Genomic DNA, 17,518 nt, shown 5'->3' on the forward strand with positions numbered 1-17,518 from the left:
AAACCTCTAAGGTATTTCTAAGCTAAAAAATAACAGTGCTGGATACACTTTAAAGATATTTGCAAGATGGTTAGAGTGACTTTGCTTTGGAGACTAGGGGTGCTGGAGAGTAGACCAAGGGCAGGAGGTAGCTGCGGGGGGCTATGATGGACGATGCCCACTCTCCACACAGACATAACATGCCCTTACTTCTGAGGAATTCTCTCTCCTATGGGGAGGTGGCTTGACCCACCCGGTGCCAGGAGGCAGGGAAGGAGGCAGCTTGCAAAGCCCACTTTATTGAGTGCTGGAGCATTTACACAGGGCGGAGGAGGAGACAAGCTGGGGCCAAGCAGACCTCACCCAAGGGGTTAGAGGAATTCTGGGTGAGAGGGATAAGCTCCAAGTCCTCTGAGGCTTCCACCCACACCCACCCTCACCCCCAGGGTCCAAGAGAGGCCCAGAAGTAGTACAGTAGCATCCAGCAAGGCCCCCTCCCACAGCCTGGGCTTACAGGCCACTCACCTCCAGCAAGGGAGATAGCCACCCATGTACTACAAAAACAGGAACTACTGGAAGCAGCCTAGGGCCCAGAGGTGTGGGAGCCTGGACTACAGCTGGGTCGGGGGCCAGGCCTGCTGCACTGTGCCGACTGCTCCCAGGGTGACACCCTGTGCCCAGTGCAGAATTTGGCCCATGGAGAGGATGCTGTCAGGCAGAGGCTCTAGCATCTGGCTTTTATTGGTTGCCTTTCTTAAACCCAGCATTTTTTAAAAAGTCACCTGAGGTGGTAGTTTAGTCAGGGCTGGAGAAAGGGGTAGGCCAGTGGTCAGTCGGGAGGAGGGTACCGGCATGGCATGATGGGTCCTTCACATGTAGTACCAGGCCAAGAGTCCAGCAGCTAGGGCCATGCCAGCGGCCAGGATGAACTGGAGGCTGGGCTTCCTCAGCACAGCCATGGCTGTTCGGAAGGGACAGCTGCTGCCCTCCAGGGCACCTGTGTGGCAGCACCAATAGGAGACATGGCATCAGTGGAGTTTGCTGCTACACTTGCCCCAGGAGGGGAGCTCAAGACACACAGACCTACCTTTGTCTTGCTCACCAGCGTAGAAAGGGCATTTACGCATGTCTCCTTTCCCATCGTGTACAGGGAACCCATCCTCCAAGGTCTCTCTGGCCAGCGTGGAACCGGCCTGGTCCAGTTCATTGAATATCTGCAGGAGCAGAGGATCGACTGAGCCATCTTTGGGCTGCCCACACTTTTTTTTTTTTTTTTAAATGCTTTTAAGATGAGGTGTCTGTTGCCCAGGCTGGAGTGCTGTGTTGTGAACATGGCTAACTCACTGCAGCCTCAAACTCCTAGGCTCAAGTGGTCCTCCCACCTTAGCCTCCTATATGTGTGTACCACCATACCTGGCTAATTTTTAAATTTTGCGGGGAGATGGTGTCTCACCTTGGTTGCCCAGGCTGCTCTTCAACTCCTGGGGTCAAGTAATCCCCCTGCCTCAGCCTCCGAAAGTGCTGGGATTACAGGCATGGGCCACTGCGCCTGGCCACACTCCTTTTCGAGGACGCCCTCTGGATAGAGTGAGCTGGAGCATGTGAGCTTGCTCAGGTGTGCCAACTACACAGCAAGCAGCCCTCGTGGGCAGCAGCTGCACTGCCTGATGCTCCTCCCTCCCTAGCATGTGCTCTGGGGAGGTGTGGATGTTGGTACCCCAAGAAGGCTGCCAACTGCTGGGTCTCCCCGGAAACTGACCAGAGAGGCACCCCATGCCTGGCCTTCTCTGAGGTGGCTCTAGCCACTGAAACTACCACAGCATAGACAGGAGGGCATGAGTACACCCCCATTTTTAGCTGCTGGTTATTTTTTTATCAAGAAGCAACAGAAAACCTGGAATATGGGAGAATGAGGCTGTGGCAGGGCTGACCCATCCTGAGTGGCCCTGGGAGGCCTCACGGGAAGCTGACAGGATCTGGGGACACAGTAAGCCTCCTCAGGTTCAGCCTCATCTACAGGCTACTTGTAAACAGAGCTTGCTTACTCTCCCTGGTGGCACTGGATGTCTATTAACTTACAAAGCAGGGCTTTTCAAAGCAAAACTTAACTAAAAAGAAAATTATCCATTCTTCAAGACCAGCATCCTGTAGGGAGGAAGGAAGCCAGCTCCATTCTCCCAGACCCCTCCATGTGCTGGAGGACTCACCCTTCCCAAAACACTACCCACTGGCATCTATCACACCAGGCCTCCATGCTGGGAAACACCTACTGGGCCCACAAGCTCTGGTGGCCACCTTCCTCTCAGCACCCTGCAGCTCATCTGTCCTAATGCCATGTGTGCCCTCCTAGGCCACTCTGGATCTGCTACCACTGTCAAAGTTTCCCTCTTCAGCCCTGGCAGCTGGCAGCTCCCAATAGTACCTGCATGTTATACTCAAAAGCCTTGTTGGCCTCCTCCACGATCCTCTCTTTGGTCTTCATGTTCAGGTCCAGGGCGTTCATCCTGGCTCGGTAGAGCTGCTTGAACTGCTGGGCATTGTCCACATTCTCAAACAGGTAGAACTGGGTCCCTTCCCCTGTGCTGGGGAGTTTCAGTGCTCGCTGGGCCACCTTCTTCAGCACCTGGCCCCCCGAGAGGTCCCCCATGTAGCGGGTGTACGCATGGGCCACCAGTAGCTCCGGCTCATTCTGCCCTATGTAGTGGATCCGCTCCACGTACTTTTTGGCAGCCTTGGGGCACTGCACCTGCTCCTCCCAGTTTTCACCAAAGAAATATTCCATGTCCTTGGTCAACGCCTCCTTCCGGTGCAGCTCCATGGGGAAGTACAAGGGGGCAAAGGCTGGATGGTCCTTGTTGCGCTCCATTTCCTCCTCGAGGGCTGAGTATGTAAAGTAAAGTGCCGTGGTGGCCAGCTGTGGAGGTGACAGGAGGAGGCCAGCCATGCCTGAGCACACCACATCCAAGCAGCTGGATGCAGAGGCTCAAGTGACAACCCCCAACCCTGAAGACCCAATCCTATGGCCCATTTTTATGTAGTGAATTATTTAACATGTAAGGAATCTTGTGTTTCTTAAAGGAATGGCATAGCATGGTGAAGTCTTTGAACACGCATACTTTTGCTTCCTTCACACCACTATGTTATTCTATCTAAGCCATAAGAACCTCTTTTTTTTTTTTTTTTTGCAGGGGACAGAGTCTCGCTCTGTCAACCAGGCTGGAGTACAGTGGGGTGATTTTGGCTCACTGCAACCTCCACCTCCCAGGTTCAAGTGATTCTCCCACCTCAGCCTCCCAAGTAGCTGGAAGTACAGGTGTGCGTCACTACACCTGGCTAATTTTTGTATTCTTAGTAGAGACAGGGTTTTACCATGTTGGCCAGGCTGGTCTCAAACTCCTGGCCTCAAGTGATCCACCTGCCTCGGCCTCCCAAAGTGCTGGGATTACAGACATGAGCCACCGCACCCAGCCGAGAGCCAGAGCTTAATGTCAAGAAGGAATGGAGTGTGGAGAAAAGCCCAGCTTTTCCCTCAGAATGGCTCCAGGGGCACCTTTCTCATGGGACTAAGGCCTCTACCCCAACCCCATATGACAGTCTGGAACCCAACGTGGGGCACAAACCTTAAACAGCTCCTTCTTAATGTTGCCTTTCAAGAAGTCCTTGACAAACTGGGTGTTTTCTGCCCGGTCGTGTGCTTCCTTGGTCCCTTCCTTCAGGAGCTCCGAGAGGTCAGCCATTCTGTGGAGAGATGGGAGGTGTCTGTGTGTCAATTAGCCCTTCCCAGCTTCCCAGAAAGGACCATAGGAAGAAGACTGAGTCCAGACCCCAAGGTGACCACCTGTTGTACTGGAGGCCGGGGCTTCTCAGACACTTCAGTCCAACACGAAAAGCAGGAATTTGTTGGGGAACACAGGGCAAGCAGACATGACAGTCTGCTCCAAGAACTCAGGACACAAGGGATGACTGTGGCCTGCTCCTTGAGAGTAGTACCCACGTCCATGCGTCTGTGTTGGGAACCACTCAAATGAGCAATGCTTTGCTTCTGTGGCCACCTAGTGGCCAAAAAGACACACATCTGTACTCCCATCAGTATTTGCTGGCTTCTAGGAACAGCCTGCCTTGGAACATGTCTCCTGGCATCCACACACCTCAGTAAGGCTGTGACCATGGGTCTACTCGGATGGCCCCACTGCCTTCCTTCCACCTTGGACCCACAGCCTCTTCAGGACTATATATGACTAGGACCAAGCACGGAAGGATGAAGAGACAACCGAGAGGCTGGGGCTGGGACCTTGGGTTTGTGCTGCTTAACGAAATTACATAGTGTAAAGGTGTGTGGATGGATGGACAAGGTAGAAAACATATGATCCTAAAGATGGTTGTACTTGGGCAGGGGCTTACATGTGTCCACACAATCCATCTATAAGAGTGAGAGAAATTTGGCCTTATCATGGTCTGGCCTCTGCTGGCCTTTTTAGATTAGCTCGTTATCATCCATGTTGTGAGAATCGATTTATTATTAGCAATTATTTCAAGGGATAAAAAAACAAACTTGGCCAATGACTAGGCTATAAAGAGAGGCTAATGATGCAGAACAGGGCCTGGAAGCTCAGGTTTAGCATGAGCTGTCCCTATACAGATAAGGAAAGCCTGCCCTGCAGTCAGAGTTACTCAATTTTATAGGGTAAAGACTGAACAGAGCTAGCTTTGCCTCCATTTACCCTTTCTCAGCCCAGATGAGAAAACATGCAAGTTTTTAAGAAGAAAAAAGGATGACTACCATCAAATCCTATCAGCACTCCCAGGAGCACCTGCTCTGCCTCCTGGGATGAGACAACAGACCAGTGGGGAGAACTCTAAGCAGCCGAAGCTGTATGCGGTCCCTGCAGGGCCAAGCAGGCACCCAGGGGTCCAGAGCTCATGGCCCATGGCCACTCCCCAGTGCTGCCAGCAGACGAAACTGGGTGTGCTGAGCAGGACAGGTGCTGGGCCCACCTGACTCAGTGCAGCCAGCCCCCATCACTCACCTCATTTGGTTCTCCTTTTCTAAGGCCCCAGAGTTCTTTTTCTCTGATTCGTCTACCCCCTCTGAGGTTTCCACTTCCGCTGACATTGCTGCTGGGTGTGGTTCTTGCTGCTCTCACTCTGGTCCTGCAGACACACAAGGAGCTGGTGATGTGGCACCCACGGCAGTCACTTCCCCAAATACCTGCCGGTTCTGCTTTCCTCGGAGCCAATGTAACCAAGGTGACACCCACACACCCCAGGATTGTTTTCTTTAAAATAAAGCTCTGCCATTACTGGGACCATAGTGGAATATGGAAAAAATCTGAATATGAACAATGTATTAGGTAATAGCATGGTATTGACATTAAGCTTGCTGGTTTTAAAAAATAATTGTACTGCGATTATGTAAGAGAATGTCTTTGTTCCTAAGAAATACATACTGGGGTATTCAGAAGTAAAGGCACACTGCCTGCAACTCTCTGTCAGATGGTTCAGAAGACAGGGTGTGTGCATGTGCATATGCTGCAGGGTGGGAACACTGGCAAGTCAGAAAAGAAAACAAGGCAAAATCCTAGCAGTGAATCTGGGGAAAAGGTTCTTTGAGAGTTCTTTGTACTATTCTTACCATTTTTCTGTATGCTTCAAACTGTATCAAGACAGGGTGCAGTGGCTGATGCCTGTAATCCCAGCACTTTAGGAGGCCGAGGCAGACTGGAGTTCGAGACCAGCCTGGTCAACATGGTGAAACCCCGTCTCTACTAAAAATACAAAATATAGCCGGGCATGGTGGTGCGCACTTGTAATCCCAGCTACTCGGGAGGCTGAGGCAGGAGAATCTCTTGAGCCCAGGAGGCAGAGGTTGCAGTGAGCTGAGATTGCGCCATTGCACTCCAGCCTGGGCAACAAGAGCAAAACTCTGTCTCAAAAAAAAAAAAAAAAGTATCAAAATTTAAAAGTTAGGCTGGACGCAGTGACTCACGCCTGTAATCCCAGCACTGTGGGAGGCCAAGGCGGGTGGATCACCTGAGACTGGGAGTTCAAGACCAGACTGACCAACATGGAGAAACCCCGTCTCTACTAAAAATACAAAATTAGCCAGATGTGGTGGCGCATGCACCTGTAATCCCAGCTACTCGGGAGGCTGAGGCAGGAGAATCACTTGAACCTGGGAGGCAGTGGTTGCAGTGAGCCAAGATTGCACCACTGCACACTCCAGCCTGGGCAATAAGAGTGAAACCTTGTCTCAAAAAAAAAAAAAAAAAAAAAAAAATTAAAAGTTACCGAAAACAAAGAAAACCTCAAAAACCTTAGGGAAATAAAAAGCTTGGCAAGCAACGCACAGTTTCACCCCTCTGCAAGTGTGCTGACGCCAGTTCATCCTACCTGTGAGAGGCTGGGTGCCTTGTGCAGAGGGCAGCCCACAGGAGTTACCAAAAAAGCAGACTGTCCGTAGCCTACTCAGGACTTTGCTAGGCTGAAGGAAATATTAAGTTGGCCAATCAATTCCCACTGCCTGCTGCAAAGGCTGAGCCTTCGTCAGCCAGGGAAATACAGTCCCATAACAAGGCAAGCTCATGCTCCATCCCTGGGGGCTTCTGCTCAGGCAATGTAAGGCGCAGCCCATTTGGGAAACCTTCTACATGAATAGCAGCACAGTAGCACCAACAACTAATAAAGTAACTCACAAAGACAGAACTAGGGCCAAATCAGGCCAAACTGGGCCACGAAAAATAACTTATCTACTGAGCATTTTCTGTGTGCTCTACCCAGAAACAGGTGTCAAGAAGAACAAAGAAGTGTAAGAAATGGTCCTTAAAAGGCTCAAGGCACATATCCTTCCTGAGTTTCCTCTAGACAGCTAGTTATATTTTTGTTATCTTTTAGGATATTCTAATACATGGTTTGCTCACTGAGGCCTTTTTGAACCGTCTCTCTCACCTTTACATTTAGCATCTATATTGGGATTATTTTAGGAAGTCAAGTGATAACTCATATAGCACAATGCCTACCATGTGGTAAGCACTCAATGAACGTTACATCATGATCATACTTTATTTTGACTGAGGTTTAGTGATGTCTGAGAACACTCAGAAAATAAACATCGGAATGTACAGAAAAATAGAACCTTCTCTTGACTCCAAATCAGAGACGCTCTACTCTGCAATAAAGCTGATGAACTGTATGATGCACAACACAGTATAGAAGAATGTGAAAGCAGGCGGGTATCACATGGAGGGAACAGTATGCAGAGGGCTTCCCGGGGCAGGACCCTCAACACAGACAGGATTTGGGGCAGGAGTTGGGGAGGGCCTCTAGATCAAAGGAATATTATGAACAAAGCCAGAAATGGGTGGTTCACAGGGATAGCATAAGGCTGCCCAGCTGTGTGTCCGCTTATGAAGGGGCCAGAACAGGCACTGTGAGCTGTAGAATAAGCCTCACATGGGCCTTCAGACCTTGATTTTTATATATATATATGTATTTTTTTGTAAAAGAACATCTTTGCTGGCTGGGCGCGGTGGCTCACGCCTGTAATCCCAACACTTTGGGAAGCTGAGGTGGGCAGATCACGAGGTCAGGAGTTCGAGACCAGCCACTGGCCAACACAGTAAAACCCTGTCTCTACTAAAAACACAAAAATTAGCCAGGCATGGTGGCACACACCTGTAATCCCAGCTACTCAGGAGGCTGAGGCAAGAGAATCGCTTGAACCTGGGAGGCAGAAGTTGCAGTGAGCGAGATCGAGCTGTTGTACTCCAGCCTGGGAAAAAGAGCAAGAGTCCATCTTAAAAAAAATTTAAAAAGGCCAGGTGTGGTGGCTCACACCTGTAATCCCAGCACTTTGGGAGGCCGAGGCGGGCAGATTACCTGAGGTCAGGAGTTCGAGACCAGCCTGGCCAACAAGGTGAAACCCCGTCTCTATTAAAAATACAAAAATCAGCCAGGCATGGTAGCACACGCCTGTAATCCCAGCTACTTGGGAGGCTGACGTAGGAGCATTTCTTGAGCCTGGGAGACAGAGGTTGCAGTGAGTCAAGATCATGCTGCTTGCACTCCAGCCTGGCCGACAGAGTGAGATGCTGTCTCAATAATAAATAAATAAAATAAAATATTTAAAATAATAATAAATAAATAATAAGAACAGCTTTGCTCTACACCCTTGAGGACCCTGAGAGCCAAAATTTGTCTCTGGCTGCTCAATTCTCAGGCAGCAGAGAAAAAGGTGCTGGGATGAAAACACTGAGCTATCTAGAGGAGGGAGGGGTGCAGTAAAGGGTCCTGGAGCCTCTAGATGGGTGATGGAAGCAAAGGACCAGGCTTAGGGCACACCCCAGGTACCCCAGGACCACAGTCCCCATGCTCCTTACAGGCAAAATGAGGCAAAGACAAGTGCAATTCATGGCCCAGGTCACCAACTGCAGTGACTGGAGTACGCTTCTTGCCATTTGCACCTAATTATCATGCTGCACAACAGTGACAGGGAAGGTGATTAAATCTCATTAACTGTGTTTTACTCAGTAATAACTGCATGCTCTGGGAGAGTATAGTCTTGCTTAATTAAACAACAAGTCCTTTTGCTTCTCTTAAAAATACAAAAAGGCGCCAGGCGCAGTGGTTCACACCTGTAATCCCAGCACTTAGGGAGACCGAGGTGGGCAGATCACCTGAGGTCAGCAATTCGAGACCAGCCTGGCCAACATGGTGAAAGCCCATCTCTACTAAAAATACAAAAATGAGCCAGGCATGGTGGCGGGCACCTGCAATCCCAGCTACTCAGGAGGCTAAGGCAGGAAAATCCCTTGAACTCGGGAGGCGGAGATTGCAGTGAGCCAAGATCATGTCACTGCTGCACTCCAGCGTAGGAAACAGGGCAAGACTGTCAAAAAAAAAAAAAAAAAGCTGCTTCCTTTGGTACCCACTTGGGCATTTTCTCAGCAGCACTTTACTTGTGTTAGCTCCTTTTCAACCTCACTCCTGTCTGCCAGCTCCCGGTTCTGACCTCCCAGCCCATGGGAAGCCAAACTCTGGACCACAGCTGTCTTTTCCATTGCTATAGCTCCAGGGTCTGGAAAATACTAGATTCTCAATAAATACTTGTTGAGTAAAAACATCCAACTGAAAAAAAAAAAAAAAAACTAGGGTTGAGGGGAGAGGAAGGAAGGAGAACATCTCGTGCATGATGCCAATAATATGCAATTTTTTAAAAACAAGAAAAAGTAATCTGCTGTCCACGACTTCAAATTTTCTAAACTCAAAACAAGTTCTACTGATTTTACTTGGAAGGAAAGCTAACAGGAAGAATACTGAGTCCTCAAGGCGGGCTGAAAGTACCAACTACCATCTGTACAGACCTGGGGGCTGGGGCAGAGGAGGCTCCTGGGAAGGCTCGGTTAGCACATTCAACCCACAGACTGGGGCCAGGGGAGGCGACCTTGTGGCCTAGCCACTGTCCAAGGGAGTGGCCACACAGTGTGGCATTCAGAGGCCACCTTGCAACAGCAGAAACGTAATATTTTTTCACTTTCTGAAAAGCTACATGTCCAGACTTAGTCTGGTTGGTTTCTATACTTGAATGCTCTTTTCTTTGTATGAACCATTGGAATCTCTAGAAAATTGGGGGCCAAATCATAAACATAGAACCTTTTTAGACTTCAATCTCTAATATCCACAAGAAGCTACATGTTCCCCACCCCCGTCCCCACCAAAAAAAAAGAAGAAAAAAAGATCCTAAAATATTCCACTCTGGGAAATACACTTCAAGAAATAGTGATAGTAATTGTAATCTGTATCAAAATAATACACAGCCATACTATGATGTTAGGAAAAAAAAAAACACACAGCCTAAGAACAAAGGGCATGACTGCTCAAACAACAGTAAACAATGGAATCCTGGCACAGCCGGGACAAGTTGATAAGCTGTGTTCACGCATGGAAAAGCCTACAGAAACTTTTTTTTAAAAAGGACCCCAAACACTGACTACAACTGTGTGCAAAAGTATACAAGCATACTGATAATGACAAGCGGGAAATTAGGAGAGCTATAAATACTTGTTTTTTGTTGGATTTTTTAGCCAACTGCCTGCTTCTTTTATACGGAGTGACTCAACTCTCTTGGAAAGAAAAAGGGAAGAGGGAGGGGAAGGCAGGGAAGGGAAAAAAGAAACCAAGAGACAGGAATTGGACCAAGCAAACCAGCTAAGATCCCGCACTGCGTTAACTAGTCAGTGGAAGCTCCTGGGTCCTCTTTTCTATTACAAATGCTAGAAAGGCCAGTCTGCCCTCTCTCTTTCCCATTTCCAAAAACCTGTGACCCTCTGTTTATTACATCTACCTCCACTACTCCATAATTCCAGTACTCCTAGCTGTTCACCTGATCAGCTGCTGATTCTCATTCCAACACCTGAGCTAACAGAAGCAGTAACAAAGTTCCTATCACAGTTACTTCCAGCAAAAGAGGTTCCTTTAGACCAGCTCAGCAGATCCCGAATGCTGTCCCAAAGCTTTTGCTCCTGCTAGATTGCTGGCACCAGGCACTACTGGGACTTCTGAGACAACAGACAAAGATGTCAAATCCTCCTGCATGGAGACTAAGTCCAACAAATTTCATGTCAGGAAACTCAGTGCATTGCTGCCAGGTGGGAATATAATCTAAGAACTATATTATAATTCATTTCCTATATTGTGATCCAGAAAGGAACAATAAAGACTTCTTTGCCCTGGAGAAACCTGAACTGAAGGAAGAGAGCAGGTTGCTCAGCTCAGCCAGCACCGAGGGTAAGGAACAGCAGACTGACTCACTCCTTGGAATGAGAACAATTCTGCAGGCTTCTGACTCAATGAAACAGTGACACTCGACGGTGACCAGCTACTGCACTGCATGAGATGCCCACAGCATGAACTCGGGTTGTTATCCCACATGCACGGGGAAGCTAAGTGGCTGCTCAGAGACTTCTGCACTGGGACTCCACCAATGCTCCCTCCCTGCTGAACGCCTTGCAGTTGGGCATCAGGATTCTTACCATCACCCTAGATGGGGGTCCCCTGCCTGCTTCCTAGAAGGCTGTTTGCAGCTCAGAGCTCACTCCTATATAAAATTGCCACCATATTAATATGAGGTGATTACTCTTCAGCTTCCACAACTGACTATCATCCTGTCTTCCCAGTAAAACCAAAAGCTTCCTACAAGAGAGATCTAGATTCCCTCAGATTCAGATCAGCGTCCAATATGACTTACAGGCCAGCACCCTGGGGAGCATCCAACCTGAGTTACAGCTGTTGCAAATACACAGATGGAGTCCTGCTGAGAAAGCCAGTTAAACAGAGGATATGTGTGCCTGTGCCTGTGTGTGTAACAAGAAAATAACAGTTAAATTCTAAAATACCAAGTAATACAAATTTTTAATTGGGTCCCATGTCTCTAAATTGGCTGTATGAAATTTGTTTTGACTTCTCTTCAGATCTGACTTGACTCTTCCAAGTTTTTAACTGACAATTATATTTATGGGGTACAGTGTGATGTTTGCACACATGTATACGTTGGGGAATAATCAAATCAGGGTTATTAACATATCTATCAGCTCATATACTTATTTCTTTGTGGTGAGCACTTTTAAAATCCACTCTTTTAGCAATTTTGAAGTATACAATACTATTATAATATTAACCATATTAACTATAGTCACTATGCTGTAAGACAGATCATCAGACCTTATTTCTCCTAACTGAAATTTTGTACCCTTTAATCAACATCTCCCCTTTCCACACCCACCTTTCCTTTCCCCCAGCCAATGGTAACCAACATTTTACACTCTCCTTCTATAACTTGGACTTTTTCAGATTTCACATATAAGTGATACTATGCACCATTCGTCTTTCTTTGTTTGGCTTACTTCACTCAGCATAATGTCCTCTAGATGCATCCATGTAGTCACAAATGACAGAATTTCCTTATTGTTTATGGCTGAGTAGTATTCCATCGTGTGTAAATACCAGCTTTTAAAAATCCATTAATCCACTGTGTGCTGCGAAGACTAAGTGGGCTAACATGTATGAATGTTTGACAAAATGCAGCACCACCTCGAATATTGAGCTCTTACTGAGGAAGTCACTGGTGAGAATGAGCAATTGGATGATTGTTAAACACTGAGAAAGAACAAGAAATCTAGCAAATTCAGATAGTTCTGGGCAGGTCACACCTGAGGACTTCTAACTCAGACCTCATTCTCCAGCAGTGTCAGGAAACAGGAATATCTGCCCTTTCCAAGGTGAACCATGTGACCACTGCAGGCTAGAATACCCACATTGCAGATGCCACTGGAGATTGGCTGAGCCACAGGTTTGGGGCAGCAGACAGAGCTCAATCAGTTCTAATCCAATAAGGCACTATATAACAAAGACTTCTCAACACCCTGAAGAAGCCACATCATCTAGAACTATAGCTTCTAAGTTTATAGAATAAATGGCCTGAGGTCTCCTCTGAACTCTGGTACTACCACTCCTCAGGAAATATTATACATAAGCCCTTTCATTTCAATCACTGGGGCAATTCAATCCCACAGTTCCTTGAATGGAAAAGTGACTATTAACCTCTTGATAAACGAGCAAATCCAGGCTGAGTGCAGTGGCTCACACCTATAATCCCGGCAATTTGGGAGGCCAAGGTGGGAGCATCACCTAAGCCTAGGAGTTTAAGACTAGCCTGGGCAACACAGCCAGACCTTGTCTCTACGAAAAATAAAATAATTAGCCAGGCGTGGTGACACACACCTGTAGTCCCAACCACTTGGGAAACTGGGGCCAGAGGATCTTTTAACCCCAGGAGTTCAAGGATGCAATGAGCTATGATCACACCATTGTACTCCAGCCTGGCAAGGGAGTGAGACTCAAAAAAAAAAAAAAGAGCAAGTTAAGACTGAATCCAGCTGAGCACAGTGGGTCACGTCTGTAATCTCAGCACTCTGGGAGGTCAAATGGGTAGATCACCTGAGGTCAGGCATTCAAGACCAGCCTGGCCAACATGGCGAAACCCTATCTGTACTAAAAATATAAAAAATTAGCCAGGTGTGGTGGCGCATGACTGTAATCCCAGCTGCTCGGGAGGCTGAGTCACGAGACTTGCTTGAACCCAGGAGGTGGAGGATGCAGTGAGCCGATAGTGCCACTGCACTCCAGCCTGGGCGACAGTGCAAGACTGTGTCTCAAAAAAAAAAAAAAAAAAAAAGGGTTGGGCGCGATTGCTCACACCTGTAAACCCAGCACTTTGGGAGGCCGAGGCAGGTGGATCACGAGGTCAAGAGATTGAGACTATCCTGGTTAACACAGTGAAACCCCGTCTCCACTAAAAATACAAAAAAATTAGTTGGGTGTGGTGGCAGGTGCCTGTAGTCCCAGCTACTCGGGAGGCTGAGGCAGGAGAATGGCGTGAACCCGGGAGGTGAAGCTTGGCAGTGAGCCGAGACCATGTCACTGCCCTCCAGCCTGGGCTACAAAGCGAGACTCTGTCTCAAAAAACAAACAAACAAAAAAAAGACAATGAATCCTGGAAAAGTGGGGACTCGGGACACAAAGCACTTGAGTCAGATTTACTAAATAAGCATTTACATGTCTGGGCAAAAAGGAAGGCAAACTCATTTAAAGGCATTAGCCTCTTAAGTAACCTCAAAAACTGACAAGAGACTGGTTGTGGTAGCTCAAGCCTATAATCTCTGCACTTTGGAAAGCTGAGGTAGAAGGATCGCTTGTGGCCAGGAGTTCAACACCATCCTGGGCAACAAAGTGAGACCCCCTCCATCTCAAAAAATATATTGAATTAAAAAAAAAAAAACTGATAGCAGTTCAAGAAGTCCAAGACTTTTCTTGCAGGCTTTTTTACTGGAGAAGAGAAGTGTGCTCATCTCTAGCCATGTGCAAATACAACTGAGCAAGCAGTGAAGGCAGACACGAAGGACGGAACCTGAAACACTGAAATGAGTTCAAAGAAGGGGCCTGGAATTGACTATTGCTGGGACAACGATGAGTCCTGATAGAGTCTTCCTATTATAACTGAAATAAGCACAAGACTCGCCCCTGTTCCCTGACTGCCACCTCACTTTATATGAGGAGAATGTGTCCCAGGGCTGAGAAGCAGAGGATTCTTTAGTTTCATAGGCAGCACCAGGGCGGGGGGAGGTGGTAAAGCCCTGAGTGAATTCTAAAATAGTTCTGGTGGGATTTTTATAGGGACAGAGCCTAGGCTTCAGGCATCCCACAGGGCTGGCTTTAACTGATGAAACCTTGGGTCATCCCTAGGTTACTACCAAGCAAATATTATTCCAACACTGAACAACCTTGAAAGCAGGTGTCCTGTGGATAAGTGGAGTCAGTCATGTTTCCTTTCACACAGGCACAAAAATTGTCACCTGTAAGCTTCAGCTTCTATCATAAACAGTAACTGTGAATAGTATTTGGGGGTAGAGGGAAAAAAAGTAGGTGATTAAGGTGCGTATGCAGAACTGTCATTTTGGGAAACCTGAGAGTGCCATCAGCTCCCAGATGCTTTCCTCTCCACAAGCAGCCTGAAGCCTTAGAAGCCATTCCTGGAGGCTGGTTCTGGTAGCTCACACCTATAATCTCTGCACTTTGGGAGGCCGAGGCTGAAGGATCACTTGAGTCCAGGAGTTTGAGACCAGCCTAGGAAACATAGTGAGCCCCCCCTCTACAAAAAAATAAAAATAAAATAATTTTTTTTTTTTTTGAGACGGAGTCTCGCTCTGTCGCCCAGGCTGGAGTGCAGTGGCCGGATCTCAGCTCACTGCAAGCTCCGCCTCCCAGGTTCACGCCATTCTCCTGCCTCAGCCTCCCGAGTAGCTGGGACTACAGGCGCCCGCCACCTCGCCTGGCTAGTTTTTTTTTTTTGTATTTTTTAGTGGAGACGGGGTTTCACCACATTAGCCCATGTTGGGATGGTCTCGATCTCCTGACCTCGTGATCCGCCCGTCTCGGCCTCCCAAAGTGCTGGGATTACAGGCTTGAGCCACCGCGTCCGGCCAATTTTTTTTTTTTTTAAAGAAGCCATTCCTGCCTTGGTAGACGGCCCTCAAGTTCACCCAAGACAGCACTAGACTATAAGTCTGACAGACCTGGGTATACCAGGCTAAGTCACTTTCAAGCAGTGTCTCATTGGCTCTGAAGAAACTAAGATCAAGAGAATTAACATGGGCAAGGTCACTCAGAGAGCTAGTGATCAAGTTGAGACTAAACTTGAGTCGTTCTGAATGCAAGGTAACTCCTCCTGTGTCCCTAGTTAATCCTCATTGGTTCCTGCATGTGAGATTAGTATAGTGTCACCACAGACTGCTAGTAACATGGAAACTGAAGTTATGGGCTAGAGGCACTCGTACCACACTGCATTTATGCATGCAGTAGACAGGTTAAACTAGAGCCTGTAATTTGTTGTTTTAGTATGAAAAGTGAGCAAGAGGCCGGGCATGGTGCCTCACACCTATAATCCCAGCTCTTTGGGAGGCCGAAGTGGGCAGATCACTTGAGGTCAGGAATTCGAGAGCAGCCTGGCCAACATGGTGAAACCCCATCTCTACTAAAAATACAATTATTAGCCAGGTGTGGTGGCCCACGCCTGTAATACCAGCTATACAGGAGGCTGAGGCAGGAGAATCGCTTGAACCCAGGAGGTGGAGGCTACAATGAGCTGAGATCGATCCACTGCACTCCAGCCTGGTCAACAGAGTAAGACTCTGTCTAAAAAAAAAAAAAAAAGAAAGAAAAGTGAGCAAGATTCTATTATTTCTGAGAAATAAGTGCTCAGGCCCAGCTGAAGATTCAGAAGTTGATGCTGCTTGTCCCCAAAACACTCACCTTGGCTCACTCAGATTACACAACAACCTGAGAAGATTGTTCCCTGGTGAGATCTATTTTTGATGACTAACAGGGCAGGCCAAGGCTGGTTCCAGCAGGGGAGGATGGCATACCCCAATATTCAGTGCCTGAAGAGAGGCAATCAGACCTGCTAGACCTTAGTGGACAATGAAGCCAAGGGCTCCAGAGCATCCCTATACCAAAGGGAGGTCACAATAGGGTCTGCACATCTCTATAGCATCCATTGCTATAGTAACTACAGAGAAATAGACTAAACCGTGTCAAACATGTATTGAGTGTTTAAAATCTAAGCAGTCCTATATTTCTGCCTACTGAAATATATTAAATATATTGTGCCTCAGAAATGGTAGTGCAATAGATAGAAAGTATGTTAACATAAACTTCCTGTAAAATTAGCAACTCTATAGGACAAGCCTTTGGTCAATCGAACAAGGCAGCTCCAGTTTCTCACTCTGGGCCTGCAAGGTATCTTTACACGTTTCCACAGGCCTGTAGAGTAAGGTATTATTCCTAGGCTTCTTCACAATGACTGCCCAGATTCTGGTGGGGGCTGAAGTTGGGGCAAGGAAACAAGCCCAGGCCAAAAACCAGTAATGCCACATATGGTTGGCTCATCCTACACAGACTGTGCCTATGGTAGGACGGAACTAGCAGCAGCAGCTATTGGACTTGCTCAGAGAAGGATGGTCGGCTTTCCCAGCACTACCAGCGGGCCCTGCCTACACCCTAAGAGTGGTAAGCAAAGTGGAATCTGCTTCCTTCTTACCTTCTGACTCCCTGTCTTAATGCACAAGGCACCAAGAGTTCCTAAAAAAGGAGGTCCTCAACTGTTTTCCTCCCTTAGTATATAGGGCCTGATTTGCACATAAATGACAATGTCCCACAGGAGTAGTCGGGCAGAGTGTCCAGAAAATATATTGCAGATGATGTGAAATTACTAGCAATTAGCTGTAAATGCAGCTCTCTCTTCTACTCTAAACAACTTCTCAGAAAGGGAGCCAACTTACAGGGATAATCTTTAACCCAATCAAACCCAGACTGGTCTTGAACTCCTAGCCTCAACAGTCCTCCCATTTTGGCCTCCCAAAGTGCTGCGATTACAGTGATTACAGGTATGAGCCACCATGCCCGACCAAACTTTTTTTTTTAAGAGACTCACTTTTTCACGCAGGCTGGAGTACAGTGGTGTGATCATAGCTCACTGCAGCCTGGATTTGATCCTCCTGCTTCAGCCCCTGAAGTAGCTGGGACTACAGGCACAAGTCACCACACCTGGCTAATTTTTGTATTTTTAGTAGAGATGGGGTTTCACCATGTTGTCCAGGCTGGTCTCAAACTCCTGGACTCAAGCGATCTGCCTGCCTCAGCCTCCCAAAGTGCTGGGATTACAAAGTACTGGGGTGCGTGAGCCACTGCACCCCACCCAAACTTATTTTTTTAAAGGCAAAGCATTCATAAACTTCATTGTTAATAACAAATTAGTTGGAACACATCTCATAACCACACTTAAAGAGTAGAAAATCTAAGTGACACAGTGATTATTTAGCAAAATGTACGCTAGCTTTCTAGGAAAGCTTTCTAGACACTCCACACTCCAGCTCTTCAAAGAAACCTTTCAGGATTGAAGGGAAGAGAAAACAGATCAGCATGCATTACT

The 17,518-nt window shown here is 47.5% G+C and overlaps 1 protein-coding gene across 4 annotated transcripts in view; it reads right to left on the minus strand.

The window, feature by feature from the left end:
- Positions 1-259: 259 nt before the first annotated feature.
- HMOX2 (heme oxygenase 2) overlaps positions 260-17,518 on the minus strand; it is a 23,864-nt gene continuing 6,605 nt past the window's right edge. Inside the window, exons 1-9 of one of the 4 annotated variants that reach the window (XM_011978478.1) lie at positions 15,841-16,049; positions 15,602-15,723; positions 7,948-8,066; positions 6,104-6,203; positions 5,007-5,130; positions 3,600-3,717; positions 2,402-2,893; positions 1,067-1,193; positions 260-976 (exon numbers count right to left, since the gene is read on the minus strand). In XM_011978478.1, the coding sequence (XP_011833868.1) occupies positions 849-976; positions 1,067-1,193; positions 2,402-2,893; positions 3,600-3,717; positions 5,007-5,092 (951 nt within the window). In that variant the 5' untranslated portion in view covers positions 5,093-5,130; positions 6,104-6,203; positions 7,948-8,066; positions 15,602-15,723; positions 15,841-16,049 and the 3' untranslated portion in view covers positions 260-848. Of the gene's footprint in view, positions 977-1,066; positions 1,194-2,401; positions 2,894-3,599; positions 3,718-5,006; positions 5,131-6,103; positions 6,204-7,947; positions 8,067-15,601; positions 15,724-15,840; positions 16,050-17,518 lie in introns of those variants that run through there. The other 3 variants (XM_011978476.1, XM_011978479.1, XM_011978480.1) reach the window with 3 other exon arrangements.

Source organism: Mandrillus leucophaeus, unplaced genomic scaffold, assembly GCF_000951045.1.
Source record: "Mandrillus leucophaeus isolate KB7577 unplaced genomic scaffold, Mleu.le_1.0 Scaffold195, whole genome shotgun sequence".
In the NCBI taxonomy this organism is placed as follows: domain Eukaryota; kingdom Metazoa; phylum Chordata; class Mammalia; order Primates; family Cercopithecidae; genus Mandrillus; species Mandrillus leucophaeus.